Raw genomic sequence first — 21,509 nt, 5'->3', positions numbered from 1 at the left:
AGACGTTGTGATTATCTGGCTGAGGGGGTTTAAGCCTATGCAGAACAGCAGTGGTGACAGCGCATCACCTTGGTATATGCCACACTTGATGGCCACTTGTACGAGCTGTCTTGAGTTGACTTCCACTGTTGTCTTCCACAGTCCCATTGAGTTCTTGAGGAAGGTCCTTAGTGTCCTGTTGACTTTGTATAGCGCCAGGCATTCACAGATCCATGTGTGTGGCATTGAGTCATAGGTTTATGTTTTATATGAATTTAGTGATCTTTTAATAATATTGGATTGTTCAGCCTTGAAATAAAACTCCCATACTCTAATCATTTTTTAAAAAATTTAAATATTGTTTATATTCAGTAAATGTATTTTCTAATTAACTCACTGTAATTAGTTTAAAAATGATCCTTTAATACAAATCCTGATGTTTCCCACAGCTGCTATTGTCAAGAGATGAAGTATTACAGGTAGCAAGTACACAGTGTATGGCTGCTATATTGGTGCATTCTCCAGCTAAATATGCTCCAGCCTTTATCCATGCAGATATTCCAGGTAATGAGTAATTAGATATTCTGTTTGTCTGATACTCTGGAATGCCATGATATTTGATTTCAGGGCTATATTTCAAAGAACTTTTGCTGTATCACTATTAATGAGTGAAACCTTAAAAATAATCTAAGGATATTAACCATTATATTATAATTTCTAATTCAGACACTTGAAGTCTGAATATAATCCTGGGCTCATAGTGGAGTGCTCAGGAAAAATGTCTAAGTGTACGGCAGCTGTGCAAAAGACAAATTCCATGCTAAGGATCATTAGGAAAGAGATTAAATATAAAACTGCCAACATTGTAATGCTATTACAAAAATCAGGTGACTGGGACAGAGGCAATAGTAATTGGTAATGAGAACAGCAAATTTCATAACTTGATGGCACATAATCAATAATCAGTAGTTTTCTTCTGACTCAAGGAAAGGGGGAGAACATTATCACTTTGTAATGGGAAAAGGCCCCAGAATTTTGTTTTAGAATCAGTGCCAATATATTTATTCCCAGTACTTTTTTATCCATTTCATGTAGAATCTTAGAATGCCTTTATACAATTCATTGGTCCTTCTTTTTAGCATGAGTATGCTTATCAGTTTTACTATTCTTCTACTTTGCTTTTTAAAATAGCCTATCCATTTTTCATGTTACATACACTTCTCTTACACTGACTTCCTTGCTGAGATAAACTGCTTCCAAACCTGCAAAGGAAAAGGGGCTTGGGTAGCAATGGTCTAGTCAACCATTCTCTGATAGTGTTACCAAGAGTACCACACACACACACACACACGAGGATGTCTAAAGGCAGTGTTTTCCAACCTTAACAACTTCCAGATATGAGGACTTAAGCTCCCAGAATTCTCAGCAATGACTTGGGAATTCTGGAAGTTGATGTCCACACATCTGGAAGTTCTCTCCAAAGCCTGCCAAATATATGATGTAGAAATCCTATGACTGAATTCAGATAATTGATATAGGACTGAGGAGTATTCTTAATCTTTCATGTACCATTTCACCAATTTGAATTGGATCCGCTCAATATATATCTGAAATGAAACAAGTGCCTACATTGTATTTGGTTTTTCCTTCTTACACTAATATGTTTTGAAGAGAGAATTGTTGGAAAAATGCCAAAGGTGTATGCATGTAAATTCTTTTTTCCTGGGGCTGTGACTCCAATCAAAATTGAGAGCCCAATGTATTATTTATTGATAGCAAAAAAAGAATCCTGTCATTGATTTCCTATGTTGTATCTAATTTGTCTATTCAAACCTGTCATTGATGTCTATAATAGAATGCCTGCTTGCTTTTAGATCTGGCAGTATTTTGAGCAGATCACATTAATTTAGATTTGTTTCACTGAGCTTTAAGCTCTTATTTTCAAGGTATCTGTATTTTTTACCCTTCAGTTCAATTTCTCTGATTGTATTAGAGTTATTCTAAGCAAGCTTTCCAAGTTTGGTAGGATATGCTTAATTAACATTCATTTCTTTGTATTTTTCTTTTTCTATATTTTTCCTCTTTTGGGGAAATTTATTTATTTAACAGTACTTCTAACTTTTCCTAATCCCAAAGAACTCTGGATAATATACAACAATGAAAACAAAACAACTAACACCACAATAAAAACATCAGAAAGCAGAGATAAACTCAAGATACCTGTAACCAATCAAATGGGATCAAAGGCTTGTTGAAATAAAACTGCTTTAAGTTATTCCTGAAATATCAACAAAGTGGGGGCTTTGCATATCTCTGGGGAGAGAGTAGGAGCTACTAAAGAGTAGACCTGCAATCTTCCCCACACCCCATCTACAGTGGTGCTTAAAAGTTTGTGAACCCTTTTGAATTTTCAATATTTCTGCATAAATATGACCTAAAACCTGATCTGTTCTTCACATGTCCTAAAACTAGATAAAGCAAACCCAATTAAACAATACTTAATACTTGTTCATTTATTTATTGAGGAGAATTATTCAAAGCTTCATATTTGTGTCCTTTGGGTTCAAAGAAGACACACTGTTGTGCAGTTGATCTGTGGACACAGAGGTGGCTCTGCAGTCCCAGTCTGGAAGCACAGAGTCTAGCACAATGGGGGCATTGGAAATCCATTGTTGTAATAATTATGGGTGTTGTTCTATGATGCCGCTCACGGTTTTCTATCAGTTTTTGGCGGTGCCTGTCTTCAAAACCTATGGAGGCTTCATAGCACAGGGCTCGCTAACAGGTTCTGTCAGCAGCCACAGCTTCTAGTTCCCTTGGCTGGATGTCACAGTGGCATAGGGTTTCTTCTATAGCGTCTTTGTAGTGCTTGCATGGATGACCTCGAACTCTCTTTCCAGTCTCCAGTACCCTGTAGAGCAACAGGTGAGGCATACAGTGGTCGTCTATTCTGATGACGTGTCCCACCCACCATATCTGGGCTCTGATAATCAGGGACTCAATGCTGGTGGACTTTGCGTGATCCAAGACTTCCAGGTTGGAGACGCAGTCTTTCGTGCCAACAAACGACAAAGATGGAGTAGAGAGCGCACATGTGAAATTTCTTCAGTTGTTTGATGTGATGTTGGTACAGAGTCCAGGACTCACATCTATATAGGAGAGAAGGGATAACCACAGCTCTGTAGACTTTCAGCTTTGTGGAGATGCAGACACTGTGTTGATTGAGCACTCTAATATGCAGCCGTCCCAGAGCCTGGCTGGCCTTGCTGATCCTGGAGTCAATTTCTTTGTCCAAAGACCCATCACTCGAAATGATACTTCCCGAGTATTTGAGGCTGTGTACATTTGTCAGCTGGGTGTTGTCAACAGTGATGTTTGGTTCTACATGGTTGGTATTTGGCACTGGCTGATAAAGTACTTCAGTCTTGTTCAGGCTGAAGAGCATAGCAGCATCTGAGAATCTCTTCAGCATCAACTGTAGATCACTGCCTTTGTGTGCCAGGAGCACACAGTCATCAAAAAAGAGGGTTTCTTGAATGACTGTTTGGAAGCACTTTGTCCAAGCATTCAACTGGTGAAGGTCAAAGAGAGAGCTGTCCAATCAGTACCTGATGTACACTCACTCCTTTAGACCCTGGATAGCATGTGACAACATGCAAGTGAAGAACAGATTGAACAGAAACAACCCTGCTTCACCCCATTGGAAATGGCAAATGTAGATGACATATCACCATTGTAAAGGACTTGTCCTGTCATTCCATCATGGAGCAGTTGAATCAACTTCAAGAATTTCCTCAGGCAATGATCCAGAGAGCCTCCCTGTTTACAGTGTCAAATGCCTTTGTCAGGTCAATGAAGAAGAGTAAAGAAGCTTGTCCTGCTTGATGCACTTCTCCTGAACTTGCCTCACGGCACATATCACATCTGCTATACTCTGTTCTGGCCGAAATCCATACTGCACTAGGAGGTTCCAAGTCTGTTCAGGAGAATAAGGCAAAGATCTTGCCTGCGATGGACAGCAGTGAGATACCCCTGTAGTTTCCGCAGTTTGATTTGCTTCCCTTATTTTTATAGAGAGCCACAATGAGGGCATCACAGAAGTTGTCAGGCATCCCCTCTGTGAACCAGATGTCTTCCAAGATGCCTTGGAATGCCTGTAAGGTGTTTGGGTCTAGTGCTTTGTATATCTCAGCAGGAATGCCATCCTGCGCTGTTGCTTTATTTGAGTGAGATTGCTTTCTTGATCTCATCAGTAGAGGGAGGCAGGTCTAGATAATCCAAGAGTGGCAGCTGAGGAATCTGCTGTAAGATTCCTTACAGGATCAAATGTGGACGGCCTATTGAGTAGGTTGGAAAAGTGTGCAGCCCAGCATTTTTCATTAAGCACATCTTGAAAATGTTGAACTTTTATTTATTTTATTTATTTATTTGTCATATTTATATAGCTGCCCATCTCACACAAGGTGACTCTGGGCGGTGTAGAGTTGACTTGGATCTTGCAGTCTGCCAATGTTGAATGACATTCTGACAGTCCTTGGTTGCTTACGATGTAAAGGGGCTATGTGCAGGTTGAGGACCAACCAAACCAGCCTGTGATCTGTCCAGCATTCAGCACCTCACATGGCCTGGGTGATGATGACGTCTTTAAGGTCACATTGACTACTATTACATAGTCTAGTAGGTGCCAGTGTTTGGACCTACGATGCATCCACATTGTTTTGTACATGTTTGCAAGTCTGAACATCATGTGAGTGATGCAGAGGTTATGCTCAGCACATGTGCTCAGAAGCAGCGGGCCATTATTGTTTAATTTTCCCACCCCATGCCTCCCAAGGACTCCAGTTGTTGCCGTCTGTCCCCACTCTAGCATTGAAGTCGCCCAAAATGATGAGTTTGTTGCTGGTGGGGGTTGTTTGAATAATCTGGTCCAGGTCCTTGTAGAAACCTATCTTGTCTTTGTCTGGACTTGTGAGAGTTAGTGCATAGATGCGGACAATGGTGATATACTGGGACTTGCTGAGAGGAAAGCAGAACTTTATAATATGTTCATTTATTCCAGTGGGTAGAGTAGAGATGTTCTTCAGCAGAGCAGTTTTGATTGCAAAATCTACTCCATGGGTCCTGTTTGTAGTTTCCCTTTCCAAAAGAACATGTATCCACTTGCTGCTTCTTGTAATGAACCCTTGTCTACAAGCCTGGTCTCACTGAGTGCAGAAATGTCAATGCTATAACAGTGAAGTTTGGCTGCTATGAGTGCTGTTCATCTTTCAGGCCTTGACACCTTGTCTCTATCCATCAAGGTGTGGATGTTCAAGGCTCCAAAGATGAATTTTCTTTGATTTATTTTTCTTGACACTCGACTGCTAAGGAGGTGATCCACCAGCCGCAGTTAGCTGGCCAGATGTGGGGCAGGTAATGTTTATGGTACCTTTTCTAACCCCCTCCCTCATGCAAGGGTGGGCAGTGCTATTCTAAAAAGGGCTGCCCAGTTGCCCTGAATACTGCCAGACGTCTCTGCTGCCCCAGGTACTGAGACAAATGACCATTGGTCCAAAGGACACCCATGTGCAGGTTTGTGACTACAACTGCCAGTGGTCCTCTCTGCCTGTTGTATCACCATTCCCCCATCACCGCAGGGCTCAACAAATTAGATTTGGACTGAGATGAATTGCATATGGGTTGTAGATAAAGATGAATTGCACAACAGAAACCTGTGCGTGATGGAGTTTTAAGTGAAGCAGCCTTTGCACAGGGGCAGTCCCACTCTCTCAGCATAAGGGACCTTAATCCAATGGCACGACAACCATTATGGCTGGAGATCTCTCCTGCTGCAGTGGATGACCAGGAAGTCTAAGTGTCTTACTGTGCTCTTAGTGCTCCACAATGCCTACTGGGCCTGCCTTCTTGACCATTAGACCATTGATCAGTCTCCTCTACTCAATCTGCCAGGGCAAGACTTCACATACTGAGATAGACAAATCTCCTACCTCACCAAGGGTTGAAGACCTGTCGACTACCCTTACCTGGTTTGGCCTGTCTGCTGAGACGGGTTACTGGGGTGTGGCTGTTGCATGTGTTACAGCTATTTGGAGCCACAGGTAGGAGCTGATCACTTTGGTGGGGACCAAAGGTGAACAAGCAGCCCTCAAAAAGGCACAGCAAGCCCTTCCACCAGAAATGCTACCCCTCCCTGGGCACCCCATATACCCCAACATTAATATAGATGTAATTCTAAACTGGTGTGGTTGCCCTACCAGGAATCTGGCCATTGCATTCTATACCAGCTGTAGTTTCTGGGTCATCTCCAAAGGAAGCTCTATATACAGCGGTACTCCAGTATATACAGCAGTATATACAGGGTGGTGCTTTGGGTGTGAATTACAGATGTAATTGTAACCTGGTACAGGTAGGGTTATAACTGGTACACCTCCTGAAGGTAGAGAAAACCCCCTATGGTTATAGCTTCTCCCTGCTGCTTGAACAGGAACTGAGAATCAGGAAAACCCCAAGACTAGCTTCTTTGGAGGAAACATGACCCCATCAATCGTGACTACCAGGATCTCTGTTATTGGAATGCCCAGATGTTTACCAAAGACTAGCAAATCAATCTGTCTTGGTAGGATTTAGTCTGGCCTTGTTTTCCCCAATCCAATCCCTCAGTTATATTGGTTCAACTGGTGATAGAATTTTTTTTTTTTTTTTTTGCTTGCAGAATTTCTATTTGAGTGTCTCTTCTGCATGAATGAAATTCTCATTTGGTCAGTTTATTGCTGCCTGTTGCTCCTGACTGAGGAACAGCTTTTCTTTTCCAAATGCCACACTGTTTATGGTAAATAATCACTTTTCATATAGGATAGAACTTCTGTTGTGTCAGTCAGTATTTCTATATAAACTACTTTCATCAATCTTTAACATTTTCTTTATCCCAGGCATACAGCCTCTTATAAAGAGCCTGAAAGAAACCTTCCATCTTAATAATACAGAGTTGCAAAAACAAGGACTTCTGCTTTTTATTGAAATTTTGAACAAGTAAGAGATATCAACTTCCACTTGGCTTTAGTTTGGAAAATTGGAGCAAAGGAAGCAGCTTTCACTAAAGTTATATCTGGGAGGATAAATATTTCAGGGGAAAGAAATATGTGTATATAATAAACATGATTTAATATGATGAAGTTTTCACCAGTCTTAACACGAACTTGAAACTTGAAAAACTGTTTTCTTTTTCAAGTCATGAAAATAGGAGTCAGTTTGTGAAGTCAGTTTATACATGGGGGGGGGGGGTTTGGATGATGATGAGTCTTGCATATTATATGAAATTCTTCTAACTTCTTATTTGTCAGTATATGGAATTTTTACATTTTGTAGTGACAAACTCATTTTTCACAATAGATTTAAGTGGTGGAGAACCTTTGGTATATTTAGTATATATACATAGGTTTTATGGGTAGAATAATAATTTCTAATTTAATATAATCACTGCTTAGACTCCTTCAAGATTGAAGTGGTTTATACATTTCATAAATAAATAAATAAGTCACCCTCTGGGGGAGATGGGTGGCATATAAATTTAATAAATAAATAAAACCTAAGTAATTGTGTACAATAATTTTAGATTAGGCATCTGTATATTTGGATTTGAAATGTCTTGAGCTCATACAGGCAGTTCCTTCAAGAAAGGGTCACAATCCGTACTGAAAGTGTTTTGAGTTTGGAGAATTTCTGGTATGGTTGAAACAGCTTATCTTGAACTTGAATTTGAAATACCATACTTTATAAAAATGTTAGGGTGTTGTAAGCTTTTAATTTCTGTTACGCTGATATTCAAAGTGATATACACTATTACAAAGTTTTTCTGTTGGGTAAAAACTTTGAATATTTTATTTAATTTCAGGCAACCAGTAGAAATCAAATTATTTACAAATATTGCTGTACTTAAAGATGCTATTAGTATTCTTTTGGAAGCTGTGAAATGCCCTGCTATTGAAGTAGCAGCCGAAGCTGTGAAAGCTGTGACTGCAATTTTGAGGTAAATTAAAAGTGTTTTACTAAGTGTTGAAGGAATACTTTATTTATTATCTGGAAGATATAGATACTTCCCTTAGCTCTGCATCTTCTTTTATAACTTTCTGCCAATTTGTCCCTTACTAGCAAAACTCTTTAAGACTTAGGCTAACAGGATGTGGATATTCTATAACATGCATCTTGTTTGGTAGTATATTATGACCAAAGTACGCCCAAAGTATTCATTTGGACAAAAGAGAAATGACTAGTATGATTTTAGCAGGAAAAAAGGTACGTAAATATCCTCCCTCTATTCATTGTTGATTTGTTCACAGTATTTCTCTCAAATGCTTTTCTCAATAATTAAACTGACAGCAAAAAAGTGTTGGGGATAGTGGCTATGGATAGTGAAAATAAGATTAATTAAATAGGTGGGAAATGTAACCAAAGATTGCCATTCATTCATGTATTTTAATTGTAATAATTAATTTGAAAAAAAATATTAGTGTTAAAACAGGAAATAAGATTTATAAGCTTTTTGGAATGGGGCACTTTTGTCTTCAAACATTTAAAACTATTACCACAATGTTCAGGTTAACACTTATTTATACTATTATCCTTGCTTAACATTTTCCTGCTTTTCTTAGCACAGAAAGGATCATGTAAGCTTTCCACCTATACAATATGGACAACTACAGAAATTGATTGAAACCATATTAATGCGATGTAACGATCTCCCACTGGCACCTTTTAGTAAGAGGCTGATGGTTAGTCCCTCGTAGCTCTTTTTTTTTCTGATTGAATACCAGTAAGCTGTAATATATATGATACAGTTTGTATTTAACTGTTCTTTTTTTTAATCTAACAGAAAATTTGATGAAAGTGCTCCCATCCCCATATATTGAAGCAGTTGAGTCCTCCTTTTTTCTAAAGATGATTCTTTGCATCTGTTAAATGTACCTTGGACCATATTTGCACACTATTATTTTATGAATGTAATTATTAATCTAAATATTGGGGTATGGTAGCTTAAAATATGCTTAATGATTTCTCTTTTTTCAACATCACAGGATCATCAAGGGGGTAGATGTAAGAACAGAGCAGTTTCACAACAGGCACAGTTCTTGCAGAGTGCCTTAGAAAGCTTCAGAAATGCTTGTAGGTGAGAAAGGGTTTTGTTCAACTTTGCTGATGCTTGAAATGGTTAGAAAAATCCATTTAGAAACTCAAATATTGCATTAAATACACAAATATTATATTTAATACACAATTTATTTACATTTATATGAATTTACAGTGGAAAAGTGCTAAGTTCATGTTTATATATGAACATAACCCTCAGTCATACTTGACCTTTGAGGACTTCATGGACATATCCATGTAGGTTTGTTAGCAAAAATACAGAAGTGTTTTGCCATCAACTTCTGGGATTTTTTTTTTTTTTTAATATCTTCCCAGTCCTGCTTATAGTTGTGACATTCCCTGGAGATCTCACATCGAAGTACTAACCAGGCTTGACATTGTTTAACTTTTGAGTACAGACAAAATTGGCTGGGTACTGCTATTGACTGAGATAAATAAATGATTGAAGGGGCTTCAGGTAGAATTCTTATTTTATGCACATATGTTGATACAATAGCTGTCTATCAAGAAGATTTAAAAAAATTTTTTTTTTAAACCTGATCATGTGATTTGAGTTTTATATTTGTGCTATATCTAGATATTATGTAATACAAGACTTTAAGCTTATTTTATTTAGCTATCCTTAATCTTGTCAGGTATGAATGGAGTCTTATTCATTTATTTGTCCTTCTATGCTTGTACCCTGCCTTTCTTCCTGGAAGTTCAAAACTGGCCATCTCAGGTTATCTCATATTATGCTTACAACTACCTTGTAAGATAGACTGGGCTAAGAGTTTAAATCCACATCTTCAAAATAGAAAGAGAAGTTGGGTCATGCCTACTGATTTCTATTGCAGAGAAAGTGAATAGAACTCTTTCTCTGTACAATTCTATGTCTGATCAAAGATAATGTTTGCATGAAGAAGTAATTTTATGTGTAGAATTCTACTGACATTTCAGTTGAACATATTTAACTGGGTCTGACATTGTCTCTTACTATGTATTTAATTAAATATTTTTAAGTGGTAAGCTGATTTATATATGACAACACAGTTAACTTTGTCATTGGAAAAAATGTATGCACATACACATGCATTCCAAATCTTGTGCTCCAGCAACAACAAAGGTTCTTCAGGATTAAGCAGAGCCAGATTTAGGCATATTGCAAGTTTAGCAAGCTACATCGTAGGATTCTTTACAGCCTGAAGGGGCCTCTCAAAATTTCAGAATTTTTGTAATTTGTTATAGTTTTATTATAATTTCATAAATGAAGGTCTCCATAAATAAAGCCTCCTATATGGCTCATATGATTCTCATTAACTGATTAAAGCATGCTTGGTTTCTGCATGCATTCACACCTTCTGTTCATAGAGGGCCTTTCCTCATCCCGTCATGGATTGTTATGCATCTTGGCAGCATTCTTACCAAGTTATACAACCTTCCTCTATTACCATTTGCCTTTAGAGCTTCTATGGCTTTCCATAGCTTAGGGCCTCAGCATGTTGAAATTTGATGCTGGGATTAAGGGAAGATGAAGAAATATAATATAGCTTGTAACTAATGGGTTTTATAACTTTTTAGCTTAGCTGTGCAATACCAAAAGGATCCTCTGGCTCAGGAGAACACTTTTACAGCTCCAAACTCAGAAAATATTGATACATTGAAAGGATTTTCGGAATTTCTTCTAAGGATATCTGATTCTCTTTGCATCCCCATGGTCATGGTAATTATTTTCACGATGTCCTTAACATCAAGTAGGTCATATAAATGTACAGGAAAGCAAAAAGAAAGAAAGAAAAAGAAAATAGTTGAATCTTTAGGTCATATAGAAGAAATTCTGGCAAAGTTTAGTTAATGGAGGCAAAGTTGCTATGTCCTCTGCTTCTGATTTTTATTAAATAAGTAACAATGAGGAGCATTTATAAATCCAGTTAATTCTCATACTCTATTTCACATCTCAAGTCTTGTTAAGAAAACAAGTTGTTTTAGGAAAAGAGCTTTCAGCTACAATAGATTATATTATGCAGCTTAGAGTTATAGGCCTGCTAGGTCCATACTAATTTGCATTTCTGAATTGCATTTCACTATTTTCTGTAATAGGAATAATATGTCTATATGTTCTTGTAGAAATATTCTGAAAGGGCTGTGCACCCAGGTGTCATGGAAGTCTTCCTTTCAACTCTCAGCATCCTGTTCAATGTTATGCCAGACATGCGTAAGAGTTTCTCCATTAAGATGGGTAAGGAGAGCTGGAGCAGACTACTTTCAGAAGTATGATTAAAATATGTATTCTTTTTATTGTTGAACTTTATTGAGTCCAGAAATGCAATTAAAATCCTAAATAAATGTGCTTCTAATCATATGATTCAGTAAATAAACTGCCTTACCAAGATTGGTGGCTCCTAGTGCTACCAATCTTTGTTCTTCTGCTATAAATACTGGCAGAACTGCAAGTGACTTTCCATAGTTTGGTAGATATAGCAATTCCTGTGAGTGTTATGTTTGCTACCACAGCAAACTTAGGAAATATTAAAAAAGGCAACCCAGGTGCATAGGCAGGCTTTACTGATAGCTTGCAGGTGATATCAGGAGTAAAGAGTTACTGACACATGCATAGCTGGCTCATTTTACCCATTCCTTATATTCTACCCACAAGTGATACATTACATTACAACTCATAACAGTGAGCATATGTTCATTTTAGAATGTGTTGCAGAGGTACGTAGGCAAGGCAGAGTAATTTACTTGGCACACCATTTATTGAACAATATTTTTCTATTATTTACTAAATAATACATTTATTAAATAAATTATTGGATTTGTTCTAAGATTTTTACTGAGGTACATCTTCATGCACATTTTTAGAAAGTTAAATTAAAACTTTGCTTACCAAACTATCAGGAAAATGGTGCTGAAATGATGACAAAAACAGTACTTTATTGGTCTCGAAAAGATGTGCTAAGAAGTTTTTTTAATTCAAGCACTATTGCACACACAATTACTTTTTTAAAAAATAGACAAAATGCACTTATCATTTTAATTCAAATATTTTGCATGAGTAGAATTATCTTTCTCCTTAGTATCTTCTTCTTTCATCCAACTGAACCTGGAATTGAAAGCCAAATTCTGCACTGGACAAAGGTATTTAATTTGATACTAAAATTATGTCATGCTCAGTTCTGTTCAAACATTATTTTTACTTAAATAGATCTATCTCCAGAAATTCCTAGGGACTTTGTTACTTTGCTTCTCCATTTAGATAGCATAAAGAAATGTTTACGATTTTTTGGAGAGGGCGAGCTGGCGTCGCAGCGATACGGCGGGCGATCCTGGGCTCCCAGGATTGCAGCCGATATCTCCCCCCCCGGACGGTCCCGATGGACCTAAGCCGTCCCGTAGAGATGGCGATCGCAAAGGGCGCGTCCCGCGGATCTCAGGGACGCCGCAAGTCCCAGATTGATCCCGGGAGAAGCTCTTGAAGCCGGCGGAGGAGAGGCAGCCAAAAATGGCTGCGAAAGCCAGGACAGCTCCAAAGGAAGAAGAAAGAGAGGGGTGTCAACCGGGTGAGATGGATTTACTATTTAACTATTTTTAGAGAACACCTTAAGTAATTTAAAGAGATTTTTAAAAGTGAAGAAAAGTGGATCAAGCGGCGAGATTGAGCCTTATTAAAAAAAAAAAGGGGAAAAAAATCTTTTCTTTTTAACTTTCCCTTTTTAGTGGAATTGGCAAGATGTTTTTCTTTTAAAAAAATATATTTTTAACTGGACTGGCTTTTTCTTTTCAATACTCAATAACTCTTTATCTTAAGCCTCTTTTTTGACTAAGATTTCTTTATTGTTATAAGAAATTTATACTTTTTGATTTTGAAATGGGGAAAGTGGAGTTAAGAGAAAGTAAATGAAAGAAAGTTGCACTGCCATCTAGAGGCTTGACATAGTGCCTTTTTTCTTCCATTGTGACGCATGCTCAAGGACCCTGGGCTTTCTAAAAAGATAGTGGGATGTGCATGTTTATACAGGTGCCATCCGAATAACTATAAACAAGAAAGTGGAGTTGAAAGCGACTTTGAAAATATTAAGATGGAAAGTTTGAGCTAGTCACAAGAGCCTTGATTAGTGGCAGTAGCTCTTCTTTCTGCTAGAAGCTCTGCTTTGCTCTCTATTCCCCCCCCAGTTGGATTTTTAAAGAGACCTAGCCTTTCCCCTCCTCTTCTTTTTTTTTTTTCCTTTTGCTTTTTTTTCTCTTTCTTTTGGCAAGAACAAAGATAAAGAATCCCTTGACTCTATGAAGGTTTATACAAGATAATAGACTATACGAGAAACACAATGCAGAAAAAGATCTTTAAACTATCAAGGATGACTATAAAAAACTGGAAGAAGAGCTGCAGAAATTCCCGCAAAAAAAAGAAAAAAAGATATTAAAGCTAAAATGGACTTAATTAAACATAAAATGGGATCCATGGAAAAGGAAGAAATAGCACAAGAAATCAGAAACATTAAACAGAATTATTTTGAGGCTTATAAACTGAGAATTAAAAGGGTTAATCAACTGATAAATGAAGAGGGACAGACTTGTTCTTGGCACTGAGGGTGAGAAAAAGATTATACAAGATTATAATGGAAAATTGTACTAAGAGAACGCATAAAAAGAAGAAGTAAAACAATATTGAAAGAAACTACTCCAGATGCCTAAAGAAAAAACGAGGGGAATACAACAATGATGGAACTGACAGAAGCTGCAAAAAGCAGAATGTTTGAAAGGACATTTATTATTGCTTTCTCCTATCCAATAATATAGAAAAAGGAATAAACAGATGTTTTGGGATATTGAATGAAAAGGGTGAACTTAAAATTATGCAAGCACTGGAATAAAGTATAAAACTGAGATATATAGTTAAAAATTGTATTTGATTGTAAATGTTTTAAGAGATTAGACTAAAATTTATACATGGTTGGATATAGTAACATATAGATTTTAAACTAGAGACATTTTTGTTGAAACATGTAGTGAAGAATTAAGTATGTATTGATAGTGGTTAGAACTGTAACTTTTAAGAATTGGAAGAATGAAAAAGTACCTATGCAGGAGGAAGTTATTGAAAATTATGGAATGTGCAGAGATGAGTTAAATTGAGATTTGAAATTAGAGTAAGAAGATAAGTAATTTTATATGACACGGGATTTGTTTTATTAATGATTGGATGAGAAAATATAGTAATGTAATGGATTAGGAAATTTTATAATAGAAATTTGATATTAATTATTATATATATATACATATAATCGATAGATGAAAATGTACTATTAATCCTATTGAAAGTTAAAATTTCTTGTAATAAATGATTCTATAGACTAGCTATGAATGATTAATAATTGTTAATTGATAAGTACACAAGTATATTTTGAATAGATGACATGAGAATTTAAGATTATGAAAGGGACACCAACGAGTTGGTAACTGGTTGACACACGGTATAAAATGGAAGATGTTTTTTTTATGCTTTTCTATGTTCTTGTTTGTTTATGTATGTTTTGTGTTTGTTGTAAAAAATAAAAAAATTTATTAAAAAAAAAAAAGAAATGTTTACGATTTTTATAAAGCAGCTGGTTAATTTTGAATTTTTTAAAAATGCCAAAACTTTCTATGAGTTAATACAATTATTTATTTCAAAATTTAGCCCTTCATAGCTTTTGTTGTTGTTCAGTCGTTAAGTCGTGTCTGACTCTTCGTGACCCCATGAACCATATTGCGCCAGGCCTTCCTGTCCTTCGCTGCCTCCCTGAGTTTGCTCAGTTTCATGCTCATTGCTTCAGTGATGCTATCTAACCATCTCATCCTCTGCCTTCCTCTTCTCCTTTTGCCTTCAATCTTTCCCAGCATCAGGGTTTTTTCTAAAGAGTCCTCTCTTCGCATTCATAGCTTTATAGAATACTATATAATTAAACTAAGAGGGATGTTTTGTCCATGGATGCACTATCAAATTTTTATTTGGCATGATTTCTTTTTCTTTAAAGTAATGCTGCATTGAATCAAGCTTGTTGTAGCTTTCTTCATAGTGTGTGCCTCAGTCTTCATTTGTCCCCTGAGAAGGTGGTGGATTCCTCACAACAAAGTAAGTTTGATAAAAGATGTAACTGTTTGTGAAGTTTCTTTGAACTGCAGCATAGGGTTATAGTCTGAGAATAAAGATTGTGGCAGGAAAGTTGGGAAAAATATGCCCAGTTTGTGGAGACTGATATGAATATAGGGGCTCTGTAATTGATATTCAAAATTTGGATTCTTGTATTTGTGTAGTGGGCCCTTCAGTTCAACCTCTAAATTGTTATATGAATTTGCCATAATCATTATATGGGCTAGTCAGATGATTACCTAGCAATATGAACTAAGAAGAAAAAGAGAAATCTGTTCTCTTTTGTAGAGTAAAACAATAATGTGATCATTGTTACCAAAATCATATTAGGAGTAAGGGGTTATGATTCTAAGCCAGAAATTATGTTTATTTGCTGTCCAGGCTTTTCCAACATTTTTGGTTGCTATTGTTTTTTCCTCATAGAGCAAGAAATATCTGCACTCCTGTGGAATACTTTGCCCGAGTTAAACTTCAGTGCAGTGGAAAGTCTCAGACTCTTATCTGAAACCCCAGATCCCTTATGTTTAAATGAAACACTTCGCAATCAGCAATATAGCCTTCTCTTTCTTTTCTACCTTGCTTTTAGTCATGAAGACAGGTAGGTGACATGGCATGAATACGAAAAGCAGTCAGTAAGCCAGATGAATCAGCTTAAGTGTTTTTTAATCTTTTATTTTCAGATTTGTTCCAGAAACAGAGCTGTTCTCGGCTATATCGAGTTTTCTTCTATCAGTCGAGGACCAGGGAGATTGTCCACCTCCATATATTGTTAAAGCTATTTTGTACCTTCTGGCAATTTGTCAACACAAGAGTAAAGCTTTAGACTTGGTAAACACTGGCTTTTATATATTTTATATATTTTTATAGCATTATATCTAGGAGCAGCTTTTAAAATTTAACATATCACAAGTTTTTTTCATTGAAGGAATTTTTGAGGCAATTAAAAACCAGTATTTTGTTGTTGTAATCAGCAGCTTAGTATCCCATCCTTGTCTGAAAAAGCCATTTTGCTTTGGGAGTATAAAGGTGTTCTCCTCTGAACTGGCTTAACGTCTGGGGACTTTATGGATGCGTCCATGAAGTTTTTATGGAAACTGTATGGAAACAGATGCCATTGTCTTCTGTAATGCTTTTTCAACTTTCCAGTCTAGCCTTCAGCAGTGGCATTTCCTGATGGGCTTTCACCCAAGGACTTACTAGGTTCCATCATGCTTAGCTTTTTGAGATCAACCACAGTCATCTAGGTGATCTTGCCATCATTATATTTAGGTTTGTTTAATTAAGGTTTGGTGACTAACTGTTTTATGTTTTGCACAGTAGTTCAGTGATCATGTAACAAAGATCAAGCTCCCAAGAAAAAAGTTGGAATAGTGAGGCAGGGCAGGACAACATAACTAGATGTCATGCTCAAATAGCATGTATGGGAAAACATACAGGCAAAGATGCTAAAAATACCCAAAGAAAAAGAATGACAGCAACCCTTTGCAAAAGAATACTGGCATGACAAGAGAAGGAGACAAATAATTGTTTCCACACAGAGTACTTTTAATGCTACAGTAAAAAAAAATTGTCCTTCTATTCTACCTTTCCCTCTTTAATTTTTTTTTAATTGTAAGAAAAGGAATTATAGGAATGATAGAAGAACATGGTAGGACTATGGAAGTTGGTATTACCTGAACCTTCCTCTCATGTAGAGATGCCTGAATGAGGCACAGCAGTTCCACAATAAAATACTTGTTTGGAAAAACCTAGAGTTTATTGCCACTCATGATAATCTTGCAAACATCATCTAAAAATGTTACAAGTGTAGTTATATATGTGTACGATATCAAACCACTTTCAGCAACAAAAAAAGTGGTAGAATGGTATTCCATGTTATTGAAACTACTAACTTCAAATGCTTTCATATTATTATTTATTTTCTATACCTAAAAGAAACCTTGAGAAGCTTACTACTACAATGAAAATTATTTGCACATATTATATTACTATTTTTTAATTCAAAAAGGAATTATAAATATGATTGTCCCAAGAGATGCTTTTGACTTTATATTGACTTTTTTTATTCCCTTCTCCCTCTATTCTCCATATTCAGGCTTCACTTTCTGCTATAAGGAAAATCCTGGATGTTATATCTGATTTCAGCCTAGTATATGTTCATCATCCTCTGGTGCTTAAGTTCTTTTTACAATATCCTGATCTTATGGGAAGATTTGGTCACTGCATCCTTCAACTTTGGTTTTCCTGTGAAGATTTCTCCAAAATTGAATATGAAGATGCTGCCACAAAAGGCTCTGTTGGCTTTCCTGACTCTTCAAACAACTTTAATAGTTTGCTTTGCATGCTAAAAGACAATCCCAGTGCTATACTTGTATTGTTGGTATGTGATTTTACAAAAATGAACAAAATCACAATCTGAAAATATTTAAATTATAGCTCTGCTTCCAGTATATAAAGTATAGTTTATACTTTATATAAAGCCATTATTCTTTGTTAACCATTTTCTGTAAAATTTGAAAGACAGAATAAGAAAGACCTAAAATGAGGAAAATGTCTTCAGTGTTTCTTACCTTGTTACATTTAACAATAGTATTTTCCATTTTTCCCCAGCATTTTGGTTTGGGTTTCTCATTAAGTGTTCATATTAATATCTGTAACACAAATGTAAATAATGTTATCCACATAAATGAAGCCTGATTTGTTTTCCCACCCAGGATCTAGTCTGCTTTGGCACCAATGAAGTGGCTCACAAAGTCTTAATTTCACTGAAAACTTTCTTAAGAATAACTGAGGATATCCATATCTGCAATCTTCTTCGAAGCCAATTTCTACAGATTTTACAACAGCTGTTAGTAGAAAATAATTCCAGTATTTCACAAGGTGAATAGACAGATAAATAATTAAGTAGCAAATACTCCACAGAAGTTTGATTGTGAAATGCCATTGAACAGAGGTATTAGCTTATGGAGTTTTCTGTAGGTATGTGAGCAAGATAATGCTTTTAGTCTGCAACTGACTTCTGTAGTTAGCAATGCAAAGACCACTTCTACATGCATCAGTTCCACACTGAGCATAGATGGAAAGAACAGAGTAGTGATTCTTCCTTTTTGATGAGGACAGGAATGGACTGGCACAGCTTGATTATCACTGAGACAGCTTTCATAACACTGATATAATGTTAATGTTTCCTGTTTTCAGGACATACACAGAAATCATGATTATTATATTAAATCATGTTAACTAATTGTACATCCTTGAGTCCCATTGTAGTGTAGTGGTTAAGGTATTGGACAAGCAGTGTGGAGTCCACTTTTAGCTGTGGAAGCTCACTGGATAACTTTGGGCCAGTCTTTCTCAGCCCAATCTACCTTATTGGGTTGATGTAGGGGAAAATAAGGGGAGAAAGTGCTATATATACTATGTTGAGCTTCTGAATGAAAATATGGATATAAATCTAATAAATCTATGGTCATATAATATACACTATATAGCATGCTGCATAGGCTGCACTTCAGATGTAAAATGAAACAATACTTTGCATTAATGCAACACAAATTCTATTGCTTTTGAGTACCAAAGTGAAATATGTAAAATTTAGGGAAATCTACAAGAAGTTGCAACTTCGTCAGAACTTTTTTTTTGCTTCAAATGGTATCAATAGGCCTAAGTTGGAATGAAAAGATAGATACAGTATATGCCCATTTATAAAGGTAATGCTTAATTCAACTGACACCATTTTGTAGTTTTCATTTAGCTTTCTAGGTCAATATGTAACAAAGGGACTTAATGGAGATCATAATCTATTTGAATTCTGTCATCAAATGGCTGTACACGTCTACTAAATTACCTCGAATGAAGAAAAGCCCACCACCTCCTGTGAGAGTTTGGTTCACTATGAATACCTTGTACAGCTTAGAGGTTTTTTTCCAAAAATGTCACCAAAATATGCTTTCCTGCAATTTCCAACTATTGCTTCATGTTCTTTTGTTTTAGTATGCCAGAACTTGCCACTTTTGTTAAATCTCCTCTTCCTGGTTCAGCTGAGATATGCAACAGAACGAGAGTTGGATAATACAGATCTCAGATTGCTTCGCTTAGGTGAGTGTCTAAATTTGTTTGGACATTTGGTTTAGGGAAAGCAAGAATTATTCATCTGTAGGATTTGGGGGCCAAACTAGACCTATCTTTCCTTTCCTTTCCCTCCCTCCCTCCCTTCCTTCCCTACCTGCTTGCCTGCTTCAGCTCCACTGGATTTAATGACATCATTTGCAGTTACACCTTCTAAGAAATTAAATAATATTGTTGCGGGCTTTATTTTATTCAGGAGCTCAAAGCATATAGAGATTATATTTAACTCTTTCTTCCCTAGCATTGTTCCCAACTATATTTCTCCTCCCAAATCTTTCTAAATTTTATAATCATATTATCAGAATTTCATCAGGATTGCAGTTTGAGAATGATTGGTTAAATGTTTTCTTTTTATATCACTTAAGAGAAAGGATGTTTTATGGGTACGTACCCATCACACCATTATTTTGGGGTAAGCAGTCTTATACAAAGCACAAAAATAGCATAAGAAACCGTAAACTAAAAAAATTAAGGCATGGGATAAGGAAAAAATAATAATTAAATCTAATTTTCATCAACATCATTTATTATATCTCACTGTAGCTTTCTATTCTTGCAAACCATCTTTGCCTTTTTTTTCTTTAAACTCTTCATCTATCTCTTTTTGAGGATCTGATTAAGATCCATCTCCATCTAGCCACTATTTTCTTGTTCTTCCCCTTCCTCTTGACTATTCACTCTAGCCCATTTGCACAAATAACCAGCTAACTGCAGATACAAGTAAACAACCTGCCTTTTTAACTTGAAAGTTTCCCCTATAAAGGGGTGCAAAATTTCTGACATCTTGGGGGATATACTGGGCTTTGTGCATCATGTTGACATCTATACTCTAAAATCACAACTTTTGTTGGCCCAATTTTGGGAGGGAGTGGGATTTTTTATTGTATCACTTTAAAACTTTTTCCAGGGGCCAAAGTCTTGGCCTGAGCTATTCTGGTGACCTTTGCAGATTGCAAATAGAGTACTCACGCTTCTTGTCTCCCCAACTTATAGAACTTTATATGAGGGAGAATCCTCAGATTAAAGAGGAAAAGGGGATCCTTTTATAGTGATGCAAATCTGTTTATCAATAGTGGCAGTGCTTTAGGCATACATTTTTCCTTTGGGGTCAGTTTAGCTTATATTCTGAGCAAGAGGGATGAACCTGTATATAACAGGAAACATCACACTAAAATGTCAGTGATGAGAATTGTACTTACTGAAATAAGTAGTTAGTCAGCTTTTTTGTTCTAGCTTGTTCTAAGTCTCTGCTCACTTAGCTTTCCTCAAGGCTGAGCTCTTTGACCCTTTGGGCCAGATTGTCAATATACTCCTCTGTAATGTTTGTCTGAGGATAACTACAGCACCGTAAACTGAATGGTAGTGAAGAATGGTCATAAAGGTGCTAATTATTAAGCACAGCTGTGACTGTATTCACTATGGGATTTCTCTTTTGTTGTTTTGAAGCAGATGGTCTTGTTCGTGACTATGATGGCACTGTAAACTTATCTGATTGAGCAGGTGTAGCTATCTATCCCCTAAGATTTCACATGTTAAAATCTAAAAATTATACTGAGTACAGTATTTCTGTTATGCAGTCATCAATTTGTCCGGGAAATGCAGTCCAACAGACTCTGAAATTCTTCAGCCATCCCTGAACTTCCTTTACTGGAGCCTTCAGCAGACAATTCCTTCCAGCCAACAAATAGGTAAAAAGTTAAAAAAAGATATTTTGTTGTGTGTGGTAGACTAAAACTCTATTCAGATACTTGGAATTTCCAGAGATAGACAGGGAAGGGCATAACCTATGAGCCTAAATGTCTTTCATGAAACTTTAAACCATAATTTAGCATTATATCCCAACAGAACCAGGCAATATTTCAGGATTTAAGCAACAAAGCTCTCTCTCTCTCTGTGTAAATGTGTTGTATACAACAAAGGCCCTGTCTAGTTGTAGTTCTCTCCTTTATAGTTAATGCTTCTATAAAAATTGTTTATATATATTTGATGAGGTTCGGGTTATCAACTATTATACGTCTCCAGATCAATGAGTTGGGGTGGAAGTCTAGCTTTAATATTAAACCAAGTCTGCAAATTTTCATCATTGGTAGCAACTCCTATAGCAGAGGCTATTAGATATTTTGAATTTCAAACTGCAGAACTGAAA

At 36.5% G+C, this 21,509-nt stretch overlaps 1 protein-coding gene across 1 annotated transcript in view; it reads left to right on the top strand.

The window, feature by feature from the left end:
- The window catches only part of MEI1 (meiotic double-stranded break formation protein 1), a 43,891-nt gene that overhangs the window by 6,990 nt on the left and 15,392 nt on the right, over positions 1 to 21,509 (top strand). The window contains exons 3-18 of the mRNA XM_088140987.1: positions 429 to 543; positions 6,692 to 6,808; positions 6,909 to 7,008; positions 7,871 to 8,005; positions 8,633 to 8,747; positions 9,051 to 9,142; positions 10,684 to 10,825; positions 11,230 to 11,341; positions 12,183 to 12,243; positions 15,120 to 15,217; positions 15,659 to 15,833; positions 15,916 to 16,063; positions 17,331 to 17,615; positions 17,950 to 18,115; positions 19,229 to 19,333; positions 20,941 to 21,051. Coding sequence (XP_087997113.1) covers positions 429 to 543; positions 6,692 to 6,808; positions 6,909 to 7,008; positions 7,871 to 8,005; positions 8,633 to 8,747; positions 9,051 to 9,142; positions 10,684 to 10,825; positions 11,230 to 11,341; positions 12,183 to 12,243; positions 15,120 to 15,217; positions 15,659 to 15,833; positions 15,916 to 16,063; positions 17,331 to 17,615; positions 17,950 to 18,115; positions 19,229 to 19,333; positions 20,941 to 21,051 — 2,077 coding nt within the window. The remainder of the gene's footprint in view (positions 1 to 428; positions 544 to 6,691; positions 6,809 to 6,908; positions 7,009 to 7,870; positions 8,006 to 8,632; positions 8,748 to 9,050; positions 9,143 to 10,683; positions 10,826 to 11,229; positions 11,342 to 12,182; positions 12,244 to 15,119; positions 15,218 to 15,658; positions 15,834 to 15,915; positions 16,064 to 17,330; positions 17,616 to 17,949; positions 18,116 to 19,228; positions 19,334 to 20,940; positions 21,052 to 21,509) is intronic.

This window comes from Python bivittatus, unplaced genomic scaffold, assembly GCF_059951505.1.
Source record: "Python bivittatus isolate LINGU-HERP-01145 unplaced genomic scaffold, Pbiv_v1 ctg000330_np1212, whole genome shotgun sequence".
Lineage (NCBI taxonomy): Eukaryota > Metazoa > Chordata > Lepidosauria > Squamata > Pythonidae > Python > Python bivittatus.
Note: the sequence above shows the minus strand (reverse complement) of the source record. Positions and strands in the feature narration are given on the sequence as shown.